The sequence below is a fragment of the Cervus canadensis genome, chromosome 33, assembly GCF_019320065.1.
Source record: "Cervus canadensis isolate Bull #8, Minnesota chromosome 33, ASM1932006v1, whole genome shotgun sequence".
NCBI classification, from domain to species: Eukaryota; Metazoa; Chordata; class Mammalia; order Artiodactyla; family Cervidae; genus Cervus; species Cervus canadensis.
In genome coordinates this window covers 3,577,174-3,602,424 of record NC_057418.1, presented here as the reverse complement: position 1 = coordinate 3,602,424, position 25,251 = coordinate 3,577,174, and the positions used below count along the sequence as shown (strand labels likewise).

At 36.1% G+C, this 25,251-nt stretch overlaps 1 protein-coding gene across 7 annotated transcripts in view; it reads right to left on the bottom strand.

Moving 5' to 3' along the window:
* LAMA2 (laminin subunit alpha 2) overlaps positions 1–25,251 on the bottom strand; it is a 693,967-nt gene that overhangs the window by 267,298 nt on the left and 401,418 nt on the right. For all 7 annotated transcript variants that reach the window (XM_043457137.1, XM_043457138.1, XM_043457134.1 and 4 more), the window contains 3 exons: positions 16,538–16,649; positions 10,377–10,490; positions 5,681–5,808 (listed from right to left, as the gene is read on the bottom strand). In XM_043457137.1, coding sequence (XP_043313072.1) covers positions 5,681–5,808; positions 10,377–10,490; positions 16,538–16,649 — 354 coding nt within the window. The remainder of the gene's footprint in view (positions 1–5,680; positions 5,809–10,376; positions 10,491–16,537; positions 16,650–25,251) is intronic.

Here is a 25,251-nt window from a genome sequence, read left to right as displayed (position 1 = left end):
AATGCAAAGAAATAGAGGAAAGCAACAGAATGGGAAAGACTAGAGCTCTCTTCAAAAAAATTAGATACACCAAGGGAACATTTCATGCAAAGATGGGTTTGATAAAGGACAGAAATGGTATAGACCTAACAGAAGCAGAAGATATTAAGAAGAGCTGGCAAGAATACACAGAATAACTGTACAAAAATGATCTTCACCACCCAGATAATCACGATGGTGTGATCACTCACCTAGAGCCAGACATCCTGGAATGTGAAGTGAAGTGGGCCTTATGAAGCATCACTATGAACAAAGCTAGTGGAGGTGATGGAATTCCAGTTGACCTATTTCAAATCCTAAAAGATGATGCTGTGAAAATGCTGTACTCAATATGTCAGCAAATTTGGAAAACTCAGCAATGGCCACAGGACTGGAAAAGGTCAGTTTTCATTCCAATCCCTAAGAAAGGAAATGCCAAAGAATGCTCAAACTACCACACAGTTGCACTCATCCCACATGCTAGTAACGTAATGCTTAAAATTCTCCAAGCCAGGCTTCAACAATACTTGAACTGTGAACTTCCAGATGTTCAAGCTGGTTTTAGAAATGGCAGAGGAACCAGAGATCAAATTGCCAACATCCGCTGGGTCATCAAAAAATCAAGAGAGTTCCAGAAAAATAGCTATTTCTGCTTTATTGTCTATGCCAAAGCCTTTGACTGTGTGGATCACAATAAACCGCGGAAAATCCTGAAACAGATGGGAATACCAGACCACCTGACCTGCCTCTTGAGAAACCTGTATGCAGGTCAGGAAGCAACAGTTAGAACTGGACATGGAACAACAGACTGGTTCCAAATAGGAAAAGGAGTATGTCAAGGCTGTATATTGTCACCCTGCTTATTTAACTTATATGCAGAGTACATCATGAGAAACGTTGGGCTGTATGAAGCACAAGCTGGAATCAAGATTGCCGGGAGAAATATCAATAACCTCAGATATGGATGACACCACCCTTATGGCAGAAAGTAAAGAAGAAGTAATGAGCTCTTGATGAAAGCAAAAGAGGAGAGTGAAAAAGTTGGCTAAGCTCAACATTCAGAAAGCTAGAATCATGGCTCTGCCTGTCACTCATGGAAATAGATGAGGAACAGTGAAACAGTGGCAGACTTTATTTTTGGGCTCCAAATCACTGCAGATGGTGACTGCAGCCATGAATTTACGCGCTTACTCCTCGAAAGAAAGTTAGACCAATCTAGACAGCATATTGAAAGCAGAGATATATATTTGTCAACAAAGGTCTGTCTGTCAAGGCTATGGTTTTCCAGTAGTCATGTATGGATGTGAGAGTTGGGCTATAAAAAAAGCTGAGTGCCGCAGAATTGATGCTTTTGAACTGTGGTTTGGAGAAGACTCTTGAGAGTCCCTTGGACTGCAAGGAGATCCAACCAGTCCATCCTAAAGGAGATCAGTCCTGGGTGTTCATTGGAAGGACTGATGCGGAAGCTGAAACTCCAGCACTTTGGCCACCTCATGAGAAGAGCTGACTCATTTGAAAAGACCCTAATGCTGGGAAAGATTGAGGGCAGGAGAAGAAGGGGACAACAGAGGATGAGATGGTTAGATGGCATCACCGACTTGATGGACATGAGTTTGGGTAAACTCCGGGAGTTTTGATGGACAGGGAGGCCTGCGTGCTGTGGTTCATGGTGTTGCAAAGAGTCGGACACGACAGAGCGACTGAAGAGAACTGAACTTAACAACTATAATTCAATGTGGCCTCTAGGATGAGCCCCAAAGTCAACTCTAAAAGTGGTCAATTCTCTCAAAAATTTAAAGTTTAGTACTTCTGATGCACACAAAGAAGTAGTATTCACAATGATAAGTATACAGAACTTATTAAGAGCCTACTCTCTGTTCAGCTTTGTGCCAAGAATATCTTTAATTTTATTGGATAACACACATATTCTAAGTGTTCAAGGATAGTCATGTGTCTCTTTCATATCGTATTTAATCTATGTTATGTGATGCCAGAATTAAAAGAATATAAACATTTGAAATGTTTACAATTTTATTTGCTTCTCTCGAGATAAATATCACTACCTAGTTACAATCTATAGCTGGAATATATACATCACCAAGATGAGATGGCTAAGCAAACAGTGGACACTGTAAATAGCTGATAAAGTGATATATATGTATAATTTAAATATTATATGCTTGTCTGTATTCATACATCATAATAATTATACCAATCTATCTTTATCTCCCTACACATTTGATTTATTTTGCAATATTATCTAAGAAATTTGGAGCCAAAATGCTTGTGATCTATAAGATTTATGACCAGGGATTAAATAGATAAATCACAAGGCAAAACTATCACTAAGCCTTACACTTCTAGATGAAGGTTGCAGCAACCTTTAGTTGATTTTTTTTTTCTTCCTAAATAGTCTGTGAACATTCAGATCACATCTCCTGGATAATATGTGACTGGTCAATTTATTCCTCAGAGTTTCTAACTCAGATTATAAGAATAATGACTTTTCAAAAAAAAATATCCCATTATTTAGTGAATACAAATTCAGGTTATTAGATTAAAATAAAATTTTGTCTCATCACAGTTGTGCAGCTGAATTCTGCATTGTGGTAAAATTGTGGTAAACTTAAAAAACCCAATACCTGTAAATTTAATTTTTAAACAAAGTAAATTGTTACTGTGCCTTCTTTTACTTAAAAGAAAGCCACCTTTCTATTGTAGTTGATTTTCAATACTGTTGTTAGTTCTGGGTGTACAGAAAAGTGATACAGGTTTTTTGCAGACTATATCCCGCTCTAGGTTATTACAAGTATTGGGTATAATTCCCTCTAAAAATGCTACATTTAAAGCTGGCATTTAAATAGGTTTTTGCACTCTACTGCCAATTCTACTTGTAAGGATAAAATTATAACCTAATAATTTAACAATTATTTAATGTAAATGAAAGCATCTTAAATGAAAGGATCTTTAAATATTTTGTTACTGTTATTACTGAGCTTTCCCTTAAAGAATCAAGATCTGCACAATATACCAAACTGGAATACCATACTTAGGAACATTTTATCACTGGATACTGGAACCTCAATTCTTTTTATCACTGACAGATGATGGATGGTGTTTTAATGCTTGCTGACTTTCTTCTTTCAGGAGCACAATTAGAATCCATTTTAAAGTAGAAGCACAGTGAACAGAGAAGGATGGGTCATGAATGCCTATAATTACCCAAGCAAAGTTCTCTCCCTCATGGCTCATCCATATTTATAATAATACCAGTCCAATTTGAGGATAAATTCATATGGTCTTTATATTCACTTGATTATATAATTCTGCAAATGTTTTAGGCTAGGATTCATGTGGTACTATGAATGGCCAGCTCTGCTGAACTGACAGCAAATGCTAATGCCACTGATATTTTGGTTGAGAAGGAATGCAATGCAGATGAGTAACCAGATGCCATCCCTTTGTTTTCCTCAAAGTTTTGTGTAAATTGGATGGTTCTGGAAAATTCCACTGAAGTGAGTGAGTACGTTCTCCATTGCTTGATGTAACCCTTCACAAGTACACCAGAGAGCAAGATTTGTGTCATGGATGTCTAACGTACTCATTATTTTCCAGATTTCCTTTTAGCTTTCTTCCTCTTCTCTGACATCCCTGGTTGCCAAAAGATCTTCAGTTTAGTAACCATCCAGGCACACACCCTAAATTCTGAAAATATGCTGATCACTAATATACATTACCCCATTTCCCATTTAAGTCTCTTAATGTTATTGCTTATAATGCAGTGTTTTTTTAAAGAAGCTCTTAATGTAAGACTGTAGGGGAATGGAAAGCACATGACTTTAAACTTAAAATTTCAACTCTGATACTTTAATATTTTATGACAGTAACTTACTTAATAAATGATCAGTCTCAGTATTACGCTTACCATGTTCAATCATGGTTTTAGGTGCTTGGTGCATTTCAATTTATGTAATTCTCACAACCCTCTGAGAGGGTCCTAATTATGACAAGAGAATTGAGGCACAGAGACTGTAAGTAACTTTCCCAGAGTCATATGGCTAGGAAGAATGAAATTCAGCATTTAAATCAAGGAATTCCAGTTCCAGAAACTGGCACTATAATGCTCTTTTCCCACCTGAAAACTCCTTTCTTAATAATTAATGAAAGCAGACTACTACATTCTAGGTATAGGGTCAGGTATTATATTTGGCATTATTTAACCTTCAGAAACAGTTTAATAAGTGGGTGTAAAACAATGCCAAGTACAATGCCTAGAATGTAGTAGTCTGCTTTCATTAAATCTTAGTTCTTCTTTTCTTTTCCAATGACTAAGATGGAAATTCTGATGGAGGGATGTTGCCAGGGAAGAGGAAAAGGATTTCACGTGGCTGAAGTGCAGGAAGCATAGTTCCTAAGATAACTTTTAAATTCAATGACAGAATTGTAGTATTCATGGACTCTAGCAATAAAAGATCATTTTTATTAGGAATATTGTGGAGAAGACTGCAAAATATGACCAACTTGGTAACACTTTCACATTAAAAAGCTGTAACTTTTTAACATGTAACATGTAATCATCATGAAAAACTTTTGCTCTTCAAGGATTACTACAGCATTCAGAAATAGATGAAAATTACACACAAAAATATGAATTTTATTAAGCACTAAGCTAACCTTTAAGAAAATTTTTAAAAATTTGATTTAAAGCTACAGTTACTTACAATTTTTATTAATAAAAAGTACTGATTATTATTATAATTAATATGCTTAATTAAAATAAAAAGAGATTTTTGGTTTCAGGGTCTTGCTTACATATTTGCTTATGGGATGGTTGCCCCTGAGGGGAAAGTGAGTTACAGCATCTGAAATAATGTGTTCCCCTAAAAGGTGAAGGGAAGATCAGACAAAATATATACTTTAAAAACTCTGCTACACAAAGTTATTGTTTCAGATGAACAAGCAGAAAATTTTTTAAAAAACAAATATATCTGGATGAATAGAAAAATTGTATGAAGTTTGCATTAAACTTTTAATGATGTGGTCACCCATATTTCAATATTTTATAATTTATAATACCATTAAACTATTTCAATAAGATAAACATATATATACAACATGATATTATATGACAATATGACAATATGATAAACCATGCAGTAACTAAGGGATAAAACTGTTGCTTAAAGGTCCACTAGATTTATTTCTTATTTTACCTTTTTGAGGGATTTATGACTTGCCTAAGATTTACAAATAGTGTGTGACTGGGACCCAAATAAGCAGCATTTTATTAGTAGTATTTTTTAATACAGTATGAAGGGGTGTGTGTGTGTGCGTGTGTGTGTGTGTGTGTCTGTGGGTACGTGTCTAAGTTTGTATAATATATGTCTGTTCTTTGGAGTTGGTTTAGAAATTCTATTTGAGTTCTGTCTCTTAGATACTAAATCCCCAAAACTAGAGCTAAAAACATTAAAAATTTCATGGAATAAACGGCCATGACTTTAAATATTTTATATTTAGAAAAATTCATATTATCTTCCTGAGAAATTTATGCACATCTTTATTATTTATTTATGTATGACAAGAGAAAGGGTAAATTCTGTATCAAAAATACATTTGCAGAACCAGATTCCCAACTCTGGAAAGAGGTAAGTTTGTTACTCACTTATTGGACGGGCTATTGAGTGGACAGGCACAGGGCTGACAGTCGTCAGATGTTCCTTTCGTAGGGTCACCATAGAAACCAGGAAGACATTTATTGCAATATGGGCCAGCAGTGTGATCCTGACAATTCTGAGGAAGAAGTGCACATCAGAGTTTATTATTCCAGTCTCTAGCATCAACGCATTACCAAAAATAGGTCTACAGCATCATTAGTCTGTTCCCCGCCAGGAAGAGTAATTTCCCACATAAAATGGTCAATTTTACAGCTGCGAAATAGCATTGAAAGTTAATTTAATATCTAGCTTATAAACTACATGCTACTTTCAGCATATGCATACTTAACAAAAAGATGACTGAAATTCACTATAAAGTTTTTTCATTATGTATCTTTTGGTTTTTCTTTTTTTCTTAAAGAAATATGTATGAGTATGCGTAGTAACTCTACACAGAGTCTAAATGACATATGTTTAATGGAAATTGTACCTGATTTAGGTAAAAATTAATTGTTCAACTTAAAACTGCTGATTTAATGAGAACTGTGGCTAATCACACAAATCCTCTGCGACTATAGCCCTCCTATGTCTGAGATTAATTTGGACCTCAGTATGCTCTGATGATGTGGAAAATGCACTGATGTATTACAGTTGTGAGGGCCTTGCTTGACTCATGATTAAAAGATGGGAAGACTGAGAAACTTTTAAATGTATACTAATAAACAATAAAACCACAAGGCATATAACAATTTCCCTCAGACATTGGTTTTTAAAATAAAATAGTATTTTCCATCAATTAGTATTTTCTGGAACCATGTACTTTTTAAAAATAAAAAAATCAAAATAAAGTAACATATCTTGATTTCTTCATATTAACTAAAGTAGACTTATCAACTTAGTGTTCACAAAATTCATCAAGACTGGTGAAGGTGAACAATCAGTTAATGAATGAAATTGTCTATAAAGTTTTCAATAGCACAATCTGATCAATTTATATGATGTTTTGGCATTGTGTAGACATAACTTCTTCAAACTCCCATAATACAATAAAATGTATATAATGCCTATTAAATATCACACAACATAGATTTATTGTGACTGAAATATATTTTTAATTTTACAAGCATAGAAAATTCCATTTTTTCTCATTTCAAAAGAGTTCATCAGAGTTTGGAGTGTAAAACCTTTAGTTTTATCATCAATAACCAAATATGTAGAGGAAATAGCTAACAGCCAAAATATGAATTCATTTTAAGCATAAAGTAAAAATTTATTAACCTTGATGACCAATGGGAGAGCCAGTTTGACTTAATGAAAGTTCTGAGTTATTATTTATTCCAGTATATTTTAAGTTCTATTTTAATTACATTTAATAAATATATTTAATTTAAAACCACATAAATAACATTTCAGAAAACAGTTGGTCAAATTCCTTGGGGAGAGGGACAGATTCTTTACTGAATAGAAGATATGAAATGAAAATCCAATAATTTAACTCTGAATCAATTGCTTACATTCTGTAAGATGTGAGAGCTGAAGCCCATAATGTATGAAGCTTTCAAGTTCTGAAATCCTATGACAGTTTACACTACAAGTGAATAGGTGATTCTTTAGTATCTGTTAATACTTGAAAATAGGTTTTTCCTTAAGGTACTTAAAATTCTCAAATTTGTTTATCAACCTTCTATCAAAGTAGCAAAGATGTTAACTTTATTATCAACACTTGTCTAAATAACAGCACATCTGGTTGGAAGTTGCCAGACATGGATCAATCTGATGAAAGGCTTTTCTCTTTGATTTCATCTTCATATTAGTTCCTTTCAGTTTTCAAGTTTAACTAAAGTTGGCTCTTAGTAAAAAAAATACTATGTTTATTTCAATATTCTTTGTATATTGTTATACTGCCACAATCAAAATTATATCTTCAAAGATTTAGGGGCTTTAAAAAACAAGATCATAAAACTGATTATGTTTTAACCATGTTGAAAATGGTTTTTCTAAAACTCAGCTGAAGATCTTGTACAACCCAGAGACCCTGCTTTGCTTTACTAATTTGGAAGAAAAATAACATAATTCTTGCATTTCTTAAAGTCATATGTCAGTGAATGGAAATAATAAAATTAATCTTAAAACTCCACTGTTTTTGTAATTGAAACCGTAAAACAGTAATAGACAGCAATACAATGGAAACTCAAACTGAAAAAAAGATGAAAGTTTCACTCTGATGGGCTGATGATTCTTATAAGTATCCTGTTCCAAAGTGCTCTCCAAATATCTGTTCACATCACTTATCACAAGAACAGTGACAAGGAGCAAGTATGCAATCTTCCCATGTGACTTGACTGTTTCTTAGGTCACTTCAAAAGTACTGCGAGTCAAACTAACCTTTCAATATAGGTCCACACTATAAAAGAGATCTGGATTTTGGTCTGATATCAAAAAATATTTCAATTTATTTCTAATTAGATTTCAAAGCCAAACTAACTAAAATGTAGCTTATCTGGAAAAGTTTCAAAATTTTTCTGTTTAATGCTAGGATGGAAAGCATAAATAATTTTTTTAAAAAGAAGTTAAAATGCAGAGCAACTGAACTGTAAGATTGCTTTTTTTTTTTTTTTTTTTAAATTTGTTTTTATTTGTATTGGGCTCTAGGGGATGGGATGGGGAATACCTCTGTAAGTTATGTCCCACTAGGAAGATGTCCATTCTAACTTTCCTGGGATAGCTTTTGGAGCTTTTTCTTTTTCTTTGAGCCACTGCTCTTGCTGGCAGCAGCCTCTTCAGGTCCACTGCTGAGTGGCTCCTCCTTGAACAATTTCCACTTTTTCTTGGGGATGTGCAGCACTTAAATATTTTTATCTTTGTGGATCATGTTAGAATTAATATGCTCAAATTGGGACAGCAGCATTTAGTTATCAGTATCATTTCAGATCGGAGAAGGCAATGGCAACCCACTCCAGTACTCTTGCCTGGCAAATCCCATGGATGGAGGAACCTGAAGTCCACGGGGTCACTAAGAGTAGGGCACGACTGATAAAGAGCATTTGGAAGTCTCCAGAATATATCTTACATGATTATCTATTTATCAGCTACAATGGAAAATTCAGAAAACATGCCAGATTAAGGTCATTAAGGTCAATCATTAAGGTCTCTGTTGCTTCCCTAAGATTCCTTGCTTATTTGAAGTAGCCTCCTATCTCCTTGTCCATGAAACAAAGTCAATAAACTAAAGTTCATTAGTAGAAGACCCTAGATAATCATTGATTCCCCTCACTTCTTCCCCCCCAAAATTATGCTGGATGAAACTATCTTACTCTAAAACAATGGGCTTTCATTCTTAGAAATATCCTATAAGCAAATGGACTAACAGCATGATTTTAGACTTAATCTTAATGAATGCAGCCTGAAATATTTGCTATTAGAAGCATTATGAGTCTGCTATCATGAAATATTAATTTTTGTCTTTTTAGGTTTAAGTAAAACAAATCTATATATGTTTTGGGCTGACTATTTCCTCTTGTACTTTAGTGAAAGGTTTAAAGGTAACTCAATATTTTTCCCAAAGTACATTTTAAAAGACTTATTGTATAATTAAAATGAAAATCACTTAGTCTTTCTGTTCATAACAATGCCATTTGAAAAATCTACTGATCCACAAATTAAGGCTATCATGCTTTACCCTGAAATGCAATTAAACAAAGTCTTCTATAGAGAAAACAGAAAGAGCATCAATAAAACTAAATGTCAAATCAAATTGAAACAAAAGCCCTGAATTTTCATTTTGGATTTTTCCCAGAAGCTTTTAAATGGAAGAAAAAGGGTAGGGGAGGGGGAAGAATGAGCAAGAGAAAGAGAGAACATTAAGAAATCCTGATAACAGAGACTGTCTTAAATTCTGCAGGGAAATGAGAATATGATATCCTCCTAAATTGGCACCATTTCAAATTGTGTTTCTGCAAGATTAATGAAATGAGAAGTGTTGTTTCAAGCTTCATGTCATGTCAGACAATATAAAACTAACATGCCCTTGAGTTAAACAGAATGGTCTATTCAGCGTAATCTCCAATCCAAAAGCTTCTTAGCAGGATGGAAAGCGCTTCACCCTGTACAGGGCTTTTTTTCTGGTTACAGTATTGACTTAATAGTAGAAGGAGTAAGCAGCTCTGGTGAATATGTATTGCACACATTTATTATTTTTAATATACACACAATGTTTTGAATTTAGTTAAATGCTGAAATTTTCCAATAAAAAAGAATGTAGTATGCCCTCATTTTCAAAGTGAAAAAAAAGTGTAATTATGCCTATTACAGAGGTTATATTTTATACTTTTCATATTATGGGGTTACAAATCATTTCCTGTTACAGAAACGCAGTCAATTTTGGGGTAGAATTATGTAAGGGACTGAAACCATATATATTTGTGGCAGATATGTATCCTTGTCATTAGTTATGTTTTATTATGATATATCTGATCTTAACTCAATCCTTAGAATAATGTGAGTAAACACTTCCTAATGCTTCTTAGTCAGGGAGACCACATATGAAAGAACTTCTCAGCTTCCAACTCAGTTCAATACAAAGATCGCCGTCAAATCCCTTCTTGACTCAAGTGCTTATGGTCCCAAAGGTAGTAGCCGAGTTGCAGGGCTTATGAGCTGATGTCAGCCCTGCCCGTCAGCATCCCCCGTGGAGTACGCACTCACCAGGCACTCTCCCGTGGTATCATCACAGGATTCCGCGTGGCCGAAGCATTGACAGGGCTCACAGACGCCACCAAAAATAGTGCCATTAACTCGTCTGTGCCTAGGCCAACAAGACTGAAAGGAAAACATGGTCTCAAGTTAGTCTCAGGGATTTTTATTTTTAAAGCTTACTTTTGTCTTTAGCCGATAAAGAAACATATTTAGGTAGCAAACCCAGGAAATGTGCATGTCAAAGCGTTGCCATTATGGAGACATGGCTACAGAGCTATTCCTCCTGACCTGGGGCTTCGTACTGACCTTAGTGTTATTGGCAGGTATGGGATTAGAGGAAGCATTAACTTGATGACTCTTCTGAAATAGCAAAATAAAGCAGAGATATAAAGAATTGAACCATGACAGTCTCAAAGTAAAAAGCACAGACAAGAAAACGGAAGAAAAAGTATTGAAAAGAAGCAGCCAACATAAATGGACTCTTCAGAACCTTAGCCTCCTAGAGCATTTAATGTCCTGTCCAAGGATTGTAGATTCTCTGGAATGTCTTCCCTCTCTCACATGCAAACTGCCCTTAACTCTGTCACTTTCAGAAAATCTTTGCAATCATCTGGAAAAAAGGTAGCACTCACTCTTACATTTGATCACCTACATGGCTGACTTCTACACATATATAATTTATAGTTCTCATTCTCAACTTCTTCCATCCTATTATACTTTCTCAAATTTACACAAAATAGTTTATGATTTATTTACCATACATTCCTTAGATATTTTATTTTATGGTTTTATTCTCCTAGAACTCTAGTTATATCCATCATTCCTTTTTAAAGTGTAAAACACTTTCTCATACAAAAATAGACTTCTGATTAGAAAAGGGGTATTTGGGTCACAGTGCATCTGTGTGTCAGTGCTGGGTTTCAGTTCACTGTCATGTGTAAGTATCCCTTCTGCGGGGGTCACTATCAACTGGACGGGGTACAAAATAAAGGGGGTAAACACTGCTGCCCTGTAGGAGCTTATGATCTCCCTCAAGTTAAAACTGCATCTTGTCGGTTATTTACTATATTTCTGGATGGTTAACTACAACACAGTATATCATGAAAAGGCCTTTTTTTTTCCTAGCTGAGAGTAGAAACAAGGGAGAAACCACTGAGGTAATAAAGAACATAGAATTGTGCTGTGTGTTGTTGGAAATGTTCCTTCTGCCTCAGGATAGGAGGATTCTTAAATTTGAACATCGATAGCAAAGACATAAAAAAAGGATGATCTGATACTTCATATCCTAAAGGAAAACAAAAGCAACTTTCTTCTTAATTTGGGCAGTAGAGAAAAGAAGGTGCCAATTTTCTAACCCTTTCTAATAATTTTTCCTCATTAAAAATGTTGTCACCCTAGACTCATTATAGAATAGATTTTATAATGTAATATATATTTCTAAAAACTGGTGAAGCTATATATTCAGAAGGGAGTAGAAGTTAAGGGTGTTGATAATAGGGAGAGAACTGGTTTACCGTTTTGAGGAAAAATATGCATAGGATTGTCATTAATGAGATATATATATATATTATATACAGGTATATATATAATATATAAGGTATATATATATATATACACACACACATATATATATATAACAAGGTATATATATATACACACACATATATATCTGCAAATACATTACTTATCCTGCATCCTCTTTAAATTTCCTAACTCTTTATACCTCTCTCTTAGCCAGTGATTTTATCTCATTAGTCACAGAGAATATTGAAGGCAGTGGAAACTATCTTTCTACTACCAAGTACACAAGCATAAGCCCATAGTTCCATTAGACATATTTCCCTCTGGAAAAATGGGGATGAGGCATGCAGAATTCCTCATACTCTCAAAGGATTATCAGTCCACTTGTAATTCTTTTCCCAATATACCCACTCTGTGCTGCATCAATAATAGCTTTCCTTTCTGTTAGATCATTACTATCAGCTCAAAAATATGACTTGTATTTCTGTAAAAAATTAGCTAACAGAAAAAAAGACAAAAATACTCTTTTAATATCCCGTAACTTTCAATTGCCTACCTATTTTTGCTTTTAGGTAAGACGGCTCTAAAATATCTTTTCTTTCTCATTTCCCTTCAATGGTTCACTCCATCCTCATCTGTCTTGTGCCATAGTCACTGGATTAAAACTGCTCTTGTCCATGCCACCGAATTCCAGGGAACCAAATCAAATGAACAATTCTACGATTAACATTTTATTTGATCTCTCATCAAGCTATGGTTTAGTTGATTCCTATCTCCCTCAAAAGCCCTCTTCTCACAGTTTTCATGATGTCCCGGGTTCCTGCCCATCTCTTTGCTATCTCCTCTGGTTCAAATCACTTCTCATGGTCAGGAGCTCTTGGGGGCTTAGTCATTTCCTCTTTTTTCCTCCACACTTGCTCCCAGATAATTTTATTCAGCCGTCTAGTTGATGATTTCTTCCAAATACATATCTCTAGACCACACAGATATTCTGAGGTCAAGACCTACATATTCTAACTGCATGTTGACAATATACTTCATAGCTCTTTCAAACCTAATATTTCTAAAATGGATTGTTGATTTTATCATCCCCACCATAGGTGTACCTTCCCTCAGTTTTCCTCAGCTAAGTAAACGGCACCACATTCAACTGCTCAGACTCGACATCTGACTCTTTCTCAAAATCATTATTACTTTCAATGTTCCCGTGGCATGTCTATCAGTAAGACTGATTGGTTCTACTATCAAAATCTGTTTAAAATAAACAACATGTCTTTTCACATCCTCTGCCATTATCCTAACAAACCTTTATCATCATTACATTCTAAAAAAATAGCATATTAACCATTTTACTTCCTGCCATCCCTGCCATATACAGTATGTTCTACACACTGTAGTTATAATGACTTTTTTCAAAAAATTTCACTCAGATCATGGTATCATATCAAATGGCAACCCACTCCAGTCTTCTTGCCTGGAAAACTTCATGGATAGAGGAGCCTGTTGGCCTAGTTCATGGGGTTGCAGAGAGTCCGACATGACTGGGCAGCAGGAGTGGCAAAGTTTTCCTTCCATTGCATTTAGAATACTACTACAAATTTTTAATCATGCATGCAAAGCTCTGAATGGTTTGGCTCCTCCAGGCATGTCTTGTGCTATGCTCCCCTTGCTTATTAAGTTCCAGCCATACATGCCTTCTTTCAGGTCCTTGCAGATTCCAAACTGTGTTTCACCTCCTCATTGGTTCCCTTTACCTAAGAAGACCCTAGAGCTCAGTTGAAATGCTACCACCTTAGACAGTCTTCCCAACAACCTCTCATAATATAGTCCCTTCCATCTAATCTTCCTACACCTGTTCTCAGAACCTCTATCAAGGCCCCCTGCTTGTTGCCTTCATGGAATTTATCACATTTATTTAAATTTTCTTTCTGGCATATTGTCTAGTCTACCATCAAATACAATGTCCTTGAGGTCACAGACTGTATGTGTGTTGTTCATCATATTACCATCCATATCAAGAGTTTTAATCATCTCAAAATACATGGTCATCAATACCTGTTAGCTAAAATGAAAGTATGAAAGCTTCTATGAAGTAGTTAATATTTCCATCATGTAGAAGAGGAAGCTGAGATTTTAATTAAAAAACTTTTTTAGTACCTAACTTTGCTTTCACTTCCTCATCTGTCTCACTTGTTAAGTGAAATGAACTATGACAATTCCAGGAAAGTATGAAAATATTTGAAAAATAAAATGTGTAGGGATTTATAAAAGGTAGAAATGATTAAAAAATTCTGAATCAACATTTATGGCCCCAAAGAAAACAGAAAAGAATGATTTATCATGGAATCATATAATCTGTTTTAGGCAAGCTAGAATTAAGATGTTAATACTTAGGCTACCTGATGTGAAGAGCCAACTCGCTGGAAAAGACCCTGATGCTGGGAAAAATTGAGGGCAAGAGAAGAAGGGGGTGACAGAGGCTGAGATGGTTGGATGGCATCACGGACTCAACAGACATGAATCTGAGCAAACTCCAGGAGACAGTGAGGGGAAGCCTGGTGTGCTGCAGTCCATGGGGTCGCAAAGAGTCAGATATAACTTAGGACTGAACAAGAATAACAATGGTGTTTGGAATTTACTCAGCTCTTAAAGGATCTGGGAATATCAGTGGTAACAAAGCTAGAATGTCTGTGCTTTCAAACTCAGTAAAAAAGCAAATGAAATCAGGAAAAGATATGGATAGATAAGAGTAAGCTAAGCGACCGGAAGCTTCAATAAAGAAAAGAAAGGATTATTAGAGAGTAGAAGAAATGAAGAGGCCTGAGAGAAACTCCAGAGTTTGAGTTCCTTGTCTTCTGATTTGATTAATTTCTTTTATGGATTCCAAGGTAACTTTATTTATCCATTATTGTGTAAGAAGCACAGGAAGCTTTTCTTATCCTTCTGTTTCTTTGTTCTGACTTTTCCACACCCACTTGCTTCTCTCTTCCTACCTAATTGTTACCATTATTTAGTCTCCAAGTCGAGAATTTTCCACCCCAGGACATTTTCTGTGACCTCTCTCCCTACTGGAACTGATCACATCTTTGAAAGATTATTGCACTCATGTTCTGTACCACTTATTGGTGCCTTAATTCTATAGGGCTGTGATCCAATTTATCATAGGTATGTGTTCTGTCTTCCTAAACAGACTGTTAGCTCCTTAAGAGTAAGGATTGTGATGTAATCTTGATAATCCCCTCAGCATCTAGGGCAGAATTTACCAAAGATTCTCAATAAATATTTTGGTGAAAGAAAAGAAGAAACAAAATGCATAGCCAATGAAACAATTCTAATATAGACAATTTTAGATTCAATGGGCATTTGAAATTTGTACAGAAGATGATGAAGAGTACTGAGAATCACCAATGTGGAAGTAAGTGTGATAGCCAGAATATAATAAGAGTAGTTTATTTCAGTTGAAATAAGAACTTAGAGGGCCAAAGAGAGCTTTCTGGTTTGAAATAAAAACTGCTAGGTTCTTAATCAAAGAATATGTTTCATCAAATACAGCATATATTTTATACTGTGAAATCAAATTTGGGTTGACAGAGCTAATTCATTTCCATTATTATTTTTGTATTCTCTATATGAATTTTTAAAAAGTGATGGCGAATTACATTTAGTTTTAATTTTAGATAGGTGAATCCAAGCTCAGTTAAAGAAAACACGTCTGACATGAGTATGACTCTAAGCCCTGTGTATCCTCTGGAAGCAAGCATTATTTTAGAATACAAGAGAACTGAAAAGCAAGGCCTGGGGTATTTCTGTAAATGGCTTAATGGGGTAGTGTGCTGAAGTGGAACATCTTGGTATACTCAGATGATTCCTTAAAGGCACCATTTTTAAAGAATTTAAGCTCCTATTTATATGCAAGCTATGCCCTCTATCAGGGAAATGGTGCTTATATTTTTTGAGCAGATTTCAAGTAAAATCAATTTTCAAACTACCTAAAACATACATAAAAGTAAATAAAAATTATTACCTTAGAAGGACACATTGCAATATTAAGTAAGGACCATGAATCTAGAATACTGAGACAACAATAAATATCTCAAACTTTAGGTGCTAAACAAATCAAAGACCTGTAGAAAATTTTCCGAATCAAGGTATTTCTTCCGTATATTATGTTCTTGACATTTTAAAGACTGAGTCCTTCAGATGACTGTGACTTGGTTGTATTCTTAGGAATAAAGTAGAGAAAGAATGTGGTACATAGGATTAAAAAATGGAGAAAGTGAAAAAGAAAAAAAATAGTGTTTAATTCCTCTCAAGTACTCAGGTGGAAATGAAGGAGAAATATATTGAAATAGTATTCCACCATCATTCATCCCATTTTATCAACAGATTAACGAGAAAACAAAAACTTTCAAAAGCATCAGATTGTTAGCTATTATGTCATAAGGAAAAATATGATTTCAAGATGACATCATATGAGTAACACTCTATTTGAAAGTCATGACTTTTGGCAGACATTGAAGTTCTTCAAGTAATAAGACATTATCACTTGTGTAATCCTTGATGAAAAAACGAAATTCATTTTAGAATAGTTTAATAGTTAATGCTGAAAGAACTTAGAATGCACTGAAGCTATATTCTTGCAAACTTACTTCACAGGAGGAGCCAGTGTACCCGGGTGGACATTGACAAACTTCCACAGCTGTTGCAAAGCTTCCGTCAGTAGGATAGGGGACTGCAGATTCAAGGTCAACAGAGCTCAGCCTGAGCAGAAGGAAAAAGAGATGGTAAGTAAGCAAACAAGCTCCTAGGTGTTACATCTCTTGAGGAATAGTACAGGAACAATGATGCAAGTATAAGCACATGTTTATGATGCGAAAGAAGGCAAATGAATATTACTTGAAGTTCTGGCCATTCATCATATCAGGCAAAGTCAGCCCAGTTAAAAGTGCTCACAACCAGTACCACAATCAAATGCTGAAAAGATATAAGACCATTCTTGCACATTTCTTGGTTTTTGGCTATATGTTTTCCTTATTTTTTTTGAGATAGTTTAACATCATAGTTGAAGGAAATTTTAAAACAGGAAATATTCATATGACTGATTTATTTTTAATAATTAAACTAGAAAAGCAGAGGGACACAATATTCAGTCCAATCTTTTAAATTCAAACAAAAATGGAAGCAAAGGAAAAGAAAGAAGCTAATTATTTTTGTTGCCTTTTCTCAGAAATAAATCTGCATATTAATAGGTAAAAGTGAAACTTTATCAAATGTTCAGTTATATTAGTTAGATCTATTTTCCTAAATTGTTTTAGGCCTAAATTAAATTCACTGCTTTCTGTATTTATGAGTTTCATTTTATTGGTACTTCTGTACAGATCTGGTGATTTTAGCAGAGAGATTTGGTATCACTCGGTATTTTGAGAAAACGCTGATTTGGCCAAATTGAAACTGCCATTACATAAACTGGTATATATGTACGTTGTGTGTATGTATTTCTTCCAAAACATGCAACCAATATACATTCACAATTTAAATAAATGTCATTGATGTCTTATTGGCTTTTCACTTTTTCTTTTTTTAAAGAAAATACAAAATCTTCATAGTTAAGAACACAAACTCAAGAGCCAGAGAGATCAAGATTCACATGCTGTCTCTGACATTTACCAGTCCCATAGCCTAGGAGAAATGACTTAAAATCTCTAGGTCTCAATTGTCATCTATGTATCAGAGATAATACAAGAGTCCATACATAATGAATTGATTAAAGGATTAAATGAAAGAATGAATGCAAAGTTCTTGATGTAGTACCTAACTCATGTATGTGGTCATAAAATGCTAGGCATTTTATTAACATACATTGACTGTTGAAATCAAATCAAAATGACTACATGAATAATCTATAGGAAGATCCCCTGGAAAAGAAAATGACAACCCACTTCCAGTATTCTTGCCTGGAGAATTCCATGGACAGAGGAGCCCGGTGGGATACAGTCCATGGAATCGTAAAGAGTTGGATATGACTGAGCCGCTAACAATAGCAAGACTTGATAATACCTTGGAACATGTGTAAGTTAATACATAATTGAGAAGCTGAAAAGGAAAATCATCTTGAAATCATAGAAAACAAACATTTGGATGGGAAATGCTATAGGTGCTGGGTGCTAGCTGGCATTCTCTAAAGACAAGTGAATTATATTTACCTACAGATTGACTCATTTGACACCATTTTTTGGATGCACAGTTCTCTGGGGGCACAGTTAAGACAGCTTGGCAGAAGGTTCTAAACTGGCAAGCATTAAAAATCACTGTTTTACAGCATTCAGGTTACATAGAGATTTAAACAAATTTTCAGTCTTTTTCTCCCACCAAATAAACTTGTATATAAAGTGTCACTGGCACTATTTTTAATTGAGATGAATTTCACATAACATAATCACTTTAAGGTGGCATTTAGTACATTCACAGGGTTGTACAACCACCATCTCTGGTTCCAGACATTTTCACTAGCCCCCCTTTCCCCCTCCACAATAAAACCCTGTGTCTATCAAGCAGGCACACTCTATTCCACCATTTCCTCAGTTCCTGTCAACCGTGAATCTGCTTCTGTCTCCATGGATTTACCTATTCTGGATATTTCATACAAATGGGCATATATAATATATGACTTTTTGTGTCTGACTTCTCTCTGTTAGCATAGTGTTTTCGAGGTTCATCTATGTTGTAGCACATATCAATATTTCATTTATTTTTATGGTAGTAATATTCTAAAGTCGCTCAGTCATGTCCGACTCTTTGTGACCCCATGGACTGTAGCCTACCAGGCTTCTCCGTCCATGGGATTTTCCAGGCAAGAGTACTGGAGTGGGTTGCCATTTCCTTCTCCAGGGGATCTTCCCAACCCAGGGGTTGAACTCGTGTCTCCCGCATTGCAGGCAGACACTTTACTGTCTGAACCACCAGGGAAGCCCAATATTCTATCATGGTGGTATGAATATACCACATTTTCTTTACCCATTCATCTGTTGATGGATGTTTGGTTATTTTTACTCTTTGTGACTATTGTAAATATACTGGTATAAACATTTGTGTATACGTCTTTTTGAGTACCCATTTTTAATTCTTTGGGGTATATAACTAGGAGTGGAATTTCTAAATGTGGTGATTCTTAATACAACATAAGGCTTGCAAGAGTTACTAAAATAAAGATACTACTTGTTTATGTTAAAATGAGTTTATAAGCTAGTTCTTAAGAAAAGAGATTCTGATGTGTTATCTCTAAACCTAGCCTGATCACCTCAATACACACCCAACACATTTTTATTGGATGGATGAATCTATGGATGGATAGGAGGATAGACAAATAGTGGGTAGACAAAGAGACAGATGGATAAATGGATGGATACAAGACTAAAAACACACCATAAATGAATAAATAAATGGATAGAGGAATGGAATGAAATTACATGACGAGTAGTGAGTAACATACTCCAAAACAGTACAATGAAGTTTAACATTCATATTTAGATGAATAAAATCAGACAAATGAAAGAAAAATTACTTATTTGATCTAACAAAAAAGATAAATTGAAAGCTGTTAGCATTAGGACTTGAGGCCAAAGGCCAGAACTCATCTGAATTTATTGTGACATCTAATTGCCTGCAACTAATGGACTGTCACATGACAAAGTTGCATTTCTGATCACTTTAATTTCAGAAATAGATGATTTCATGATTACTATACTAGTTGATAGTGAAAGGACAGGGAAGCCTGGCATGCTGTAGTTCATGGAGTCACAGAGTCAGACACGACTTAGCGGCTGAACAACAATACTAGTTCATTGGGCTTTCCAGGTGGTGCAAAGAACCCACCTGCCAATGCCAGAGACAAACAGAAGATCCCCTGGAGGAGGGCTTGCCAAAGCACTCCAGTCTCTTGCCTGGAGAATCCCATGGACAGAGGAGCCTGGTGGGCTACAGTCCATGGGGTCTCAAAGAGGACACAACGGAAGAGACTTAGCATGCATGCACACTAGTTGATTATCATATAAAAGACTATCACAGCTTACTAACCAGGAGCCTGGTCAATTATATATAGATATAGTTCCAAGACAATCAACATAAGATTAATAAACAAAAAATTAAGAAAGAGTATTCACACATGCTAAATTGAACTATTTTGAATCCTAAAAGATGATGCTGTGAAAGTGCTGCACTCAATATGCCAGCAAATTTGGAAAACTCAGCAGTGGCCACAGGACTGGAAAAGGTCAGTTTTCATTTCAATCCCAAAGAAAGGTAATGCCAAAGAATGCTCAAATAATGCACAATTGCACTAATCTCACACACTAGCAAAGTAATGCTCAAAATTCTCTAAGCCAGGCTTCAACAGTACGTGAATCGTGAACTCCCAGATGTTCAAGCTGGATTTAGAAAAGGTAGAGGAACCAGAGATCAAAATTGCCAGGATCCATTGGATCATTGAAAAAGTGAGAGAATTCCAGAAAAACATCTACTTCTATTAACTATGCCAAAGCCTTTGACTGTGTGGATCACAACAAACTGGAAAATTCTTCAAGAGATGGGAATACCAGACCACCTGACCTGTCTCCTGAGAAATCTATATGCAGGTCAGGAAGCAACAGTTAGAACTGGACATGGAACAACAGACTGGTTCCAAATAGGAAAAGAAGTACGTCAAGGTTATATATTGTCACCCTGCTTATTTAACTTATATGCAGAGTACATCATTTGAAATGCTGGGCTGGATGAAGCACAAGCTGGAATCAAGATTGCCAGGAGAAATATCAATAACCTCAGATATGCAGATGATACCACACTTATGGCAGAAAGCGAAGAAGAACTAAAGAGCCTCTTGATGAAAGTGAAAGAGGAGAGTGAAAATGTTGACTTAAAACTCAGCATTCAGAAAACTAAGATCATGGCATCTGGTCCCATCACTTCATGGGAAATAGATGGGGAAACAATGGAAACAGTGACAGACCTTATTTTGGGGGGCTCCAAAATCACTGCAGATGGTGACTGCAGCCATGAAATTAAAAGACGCTTGCTCCTTGGAAGAAAAGTTATGACCAACCTAGGCAGCATAGTAAGAAGCAGAGACATCACTTTACCAATAAAGTGGTGCCAACTGTCTGTTCAAAGCATTGGTTTTTCCAGTGGTCATGTATGGATGTGAGAGTTGGACTATTAAGAAAGGTAAGTGCCAAAGAATTGATGCTTTTGAACTGTGGTTTTGGAAAAGACTCTTGAGAGTCCCTTGGAGAGCAAGGTGATCCAAGCAGTCCATCCGAGAGGAAATCAGTCCTGAATATTCAGTGGAAGGACTGGTGCTGAAGCTAAAACTCTGATACTTTGACCATCTGATGTGAAGAACTGATTCATCTGAAAAGACCCTGATGCTGGGAAAGATTGAATGTGGGAAGAAAAGGGGACAACAGAGGATGAGATGGTTGGATGGCATCACTGACTCAATGGACTTGAGTTTGAATAAGCTCTGGGAGTTGGTGATGGACAGGTAAGCCTGGCGTGCTGCAGTCCACGGGATCGCAAAGAGTCAGACACAACTGAGTGACTGAAATGAACCAAACTGAAGTTGCTTCAGTCATGTTCGACTCTTTGCGATCCTATGGACTGTAGTATCCAAGGAGAAGGAAAAGGCAACCCACACCAGTATTTTTGCCTGGGAAATCTCATGGACAGGGAAGCCTGGTGGACGACAGTAAATGGGGTCGCAGAGTTAGACACTTCAGTCAAAGCAGCTAAGCGTGGACTGTAGTAAAGCAACATTTTAGAATAGAAAGAAAGTAAATGACTACATTAAGAAACAATTTAAAATGGAACAAAACAAAAATATTTTCAGTGAATTACCAACTTTCATTTGTCTTTGAAACAACAGATGTTCCTCTTCTTAATCTATGTAACCATTTTGAGCTATGAGAAATTTCAGCACTCAAACATCTTTCCCAGCAATATTCCACATTAGTATTCACCGAGCAGTCCCAATGTTCATTAGGTTCTGATATTTGTTAAATGGGATTTTAATGTGTTTAATAGTTTTTAGTGTTACTCTTGAAGACGTCTGCATTTTATTCTTCTTCCCCTTTCAGTATGGTCATTTTCTTTTCTTGATACAGGCTGTATTCATTAAAATACATAATGCTGGTAGTAATAAAGTATTGTTGGAGATGCACAAACTGTCAAAGATTTGTCAAATGTTCTAGCCGTTTCTTTCTAATTATTATGAAAGGGAAATACAGATAAGATGATGGATGAAGAGCAAAGGCATAATTATATAAGCTATTATTGAAAATATTGGAATCATATAAGAAACATTGCCCTGGTACCAACTTAAGGAGTGCTCTGTATATTTTTTTACTATATTTTCAACCAGAGTTAGATATATCATGCTTCACAAAACAGGAAAAAAAAAATCCAAATTATTTTTTAAATAACAGGACATTTGATCTTAAAACCCTTTTAAATAATTATTTTTTTAATTCACTTTTTTTTTTAAATATAGAAAGACCTCCATTTAATTCTACTAAATAAATGTTACTTTGGGTTTGTTCAGTTCAGTTCAGTTCAGTCGCTCAGTTGTGTCCAACTCTTTGTGACCCCAATGCCAGGCCTCCTTGTCCATCAAAACTCCCGGAGTCTACCCAAACTCATGCCCATCGAGTCGGTGATGCCATCCAGCCATCTCATCCTCTGTCGCCCCCTTCTCCTCCTGCCCCCAATCCCTCCCAGCATCAGGGTCTTTTCCAAAGAGGCAACTTTCGCATGAGGTGGCCAAAGTATTGGAGTTTCAGCTTCAGCATCAGTCCTTCCAATGAACACCCAGGACTGATCTCCTTTAGGATGGACTGGTTGGATCTCCTTGCAGTCCAAGGGATCCTCAAGAGTCTTCTCCAACACCACAGTTCAAAAGCATCAATTCTTCGGTGCTCAGTGTTCTTCACAGTCCGACTCTCACATCCATACATGACCACTGGAAAAACCATAGCCTTGACTAGACAGACCTTTGCTGGCAAAGTAATGTCTCTGCTCTTTAATATGCTATCTAGGTTGGTCATAACTTTCCTTCCAAGGAGTAAGCATCTTAAAATTTCATGGCTGCAATCACCATCTGCAGTGATTTTGGAGCCCCCCAAAAATAAAGTCTGACACTGTTCCCACTGTTTCCCCATCTATTTGCCATGAAGTGATGGGACCAGATCACATGATCTTAGTTTTATAGATAAAGATTTTATTGTTGTTCAGGGGCTTTGTTCTATTTCATTTTTGATGCAACACAAGATGATGACTTAGAATTTCCTTTAGCCTCTGTCTTGTGAAAGTTCCACAAAGTACCACTCAGTTAATGAAATCTAATCATTTTTTATCTCATACCTAAAAAGGCAACAGAATCATTTACAAACTCAGTCAGTGTCTGAGTGAGCTATGTTGGTATGAGCTAGACATTTCCCCCAAACATTGTCAGTCTTATGCCAACTAAGGGAAATAACAAACAGAATCTACTACTGTTGCAAACCATTCATCAAATATATACTAAATGCTAATATGGGAATTCATATTTCTTTCTCCTTAGTCCTACCAATATGCATTGGGCTCACTTCCACTGCACTCTTAATATATACCACAAACATACATCTGACTTTGATAATGGACTATACCTTGTTTGAATTCACTGATCATTTACCCATCTTTGAACCCTCTTTCCTTAGCCTAGAACTACCACATCATAATTACTGTGTACTGAGTGTGCATTATAATAATTATCACTTCTGTGCATTATAATGGGAACTTGAGACATATCTCCCTTAAGTATCAATGAAACAGGGCTTCCCTGCTGGCTTAGTGGGGAAGAATATTTCTGCCAATATAGAGACACAGGTACGATCTCTTGGTCTGGGTAGATTCCACATTCCGTGGAGCATCTAGGCCCGTGTGACACAGCTATTGAGCCTGTGCTCTAAAGGCGAAGAGCCACTACTACCGAGCACACGCCGCAACTACCGAATCAGTGCTCCCGAGAGCCTGTGCTCCACGAGAGAAGCCACCGCAATGAGAAGCCCACGCAAAACTAGAGAGTGGCCCTCCTCTCTGCACCTGGGGAAAAGCCAGCACATCAACGAAGGCCCAGCACAGCCAAATAAAGAAATAAATAAAATTATATTTTAAAAAATCAATGAAACCAATGCGGTGATCATGTTTCTGCCCACATTTACAAAGGAAGAACCCGAAGCTCAGAGAAGTAAAGGGCTTTGTCTATATAATACTGTCTGCAAATATTGTGCAGCACAGGCTGAAACCAAAAACCAACGGTTAGCCTGTTGCCCAACACTGTCTCCCACTGTTCAGCAGACAGAAGCTCAGATGTCTCAGATACACCGTTTTCTCACTGGGCATTCAATCTTGAAACTTAGGTGTGCTTCTGCCATTTTACAAAAGAGGAAGCTGAGATTCAAATACACAGGGAAGGCACTCAGTAAATGCTGGCAGACTGAATAAATCCAATATTACAGAATAGATTTGGGAGGTAGTGAAAGGCAATGGGGAAAAAAAGCACATGTTAGTATAAAACCTGGCTGAACCTCTTCCCCAAAGCAAGTTATAGAAATCTTTTTAAGATCATTAGAGCCTTCATTGTGATAATTTCTTCAAATGTGATTACCTGGATTATTACTTTCATAAGGTAGAAGTATACTATCAAAAAAAAAAGTATACTATCTGCACTATTTCTATAATCATCAAAACACTCCTTTGTTTATATGGATTTTTCTAGATGATTTATTGGATAATTTATTAGATAAATTCTGTGTAATGTTTTTGATACGGGGGAGAGGGGGAACACTCTTAAAAGTCATGTGAAAATGTCTAGCCTTGGAGAAATTTATTCTCAAACAATAAAGATATATGGGTTGTATCACAATAAAGTCACAATGGGCTCAGTTACGCTGGGCTAACAAACAACTGAATTCTCAGTGGCTTATCAAAAAACAAAAGTTTACTCATGGAAAATCCTCTACGGTTCTGGGTAACCTTTCAGGGCAGCTGACCTGCACGTGCTGTCAATATTTCAGACTGTTTTTATGTTCTGGTAACGGTGTAAGCTCCATAGAGTCTCCTACAGGCAATTCAATGCTTTTCTAGGGTTGGGAGTGGGGATAGTAGTACAGAAATAATACACCACTTCAGCTCACATTTCATTGGCCAAACCAAGACCTATGATAACATCTACCCTCAAAGGAAATGCAATATTTCAAAAGAAGGAGATTAAAAGTTTGACGAACTGTACTATAATGTCTACTATAGGGTATAAGGTCTTCCCTGGTGGCTC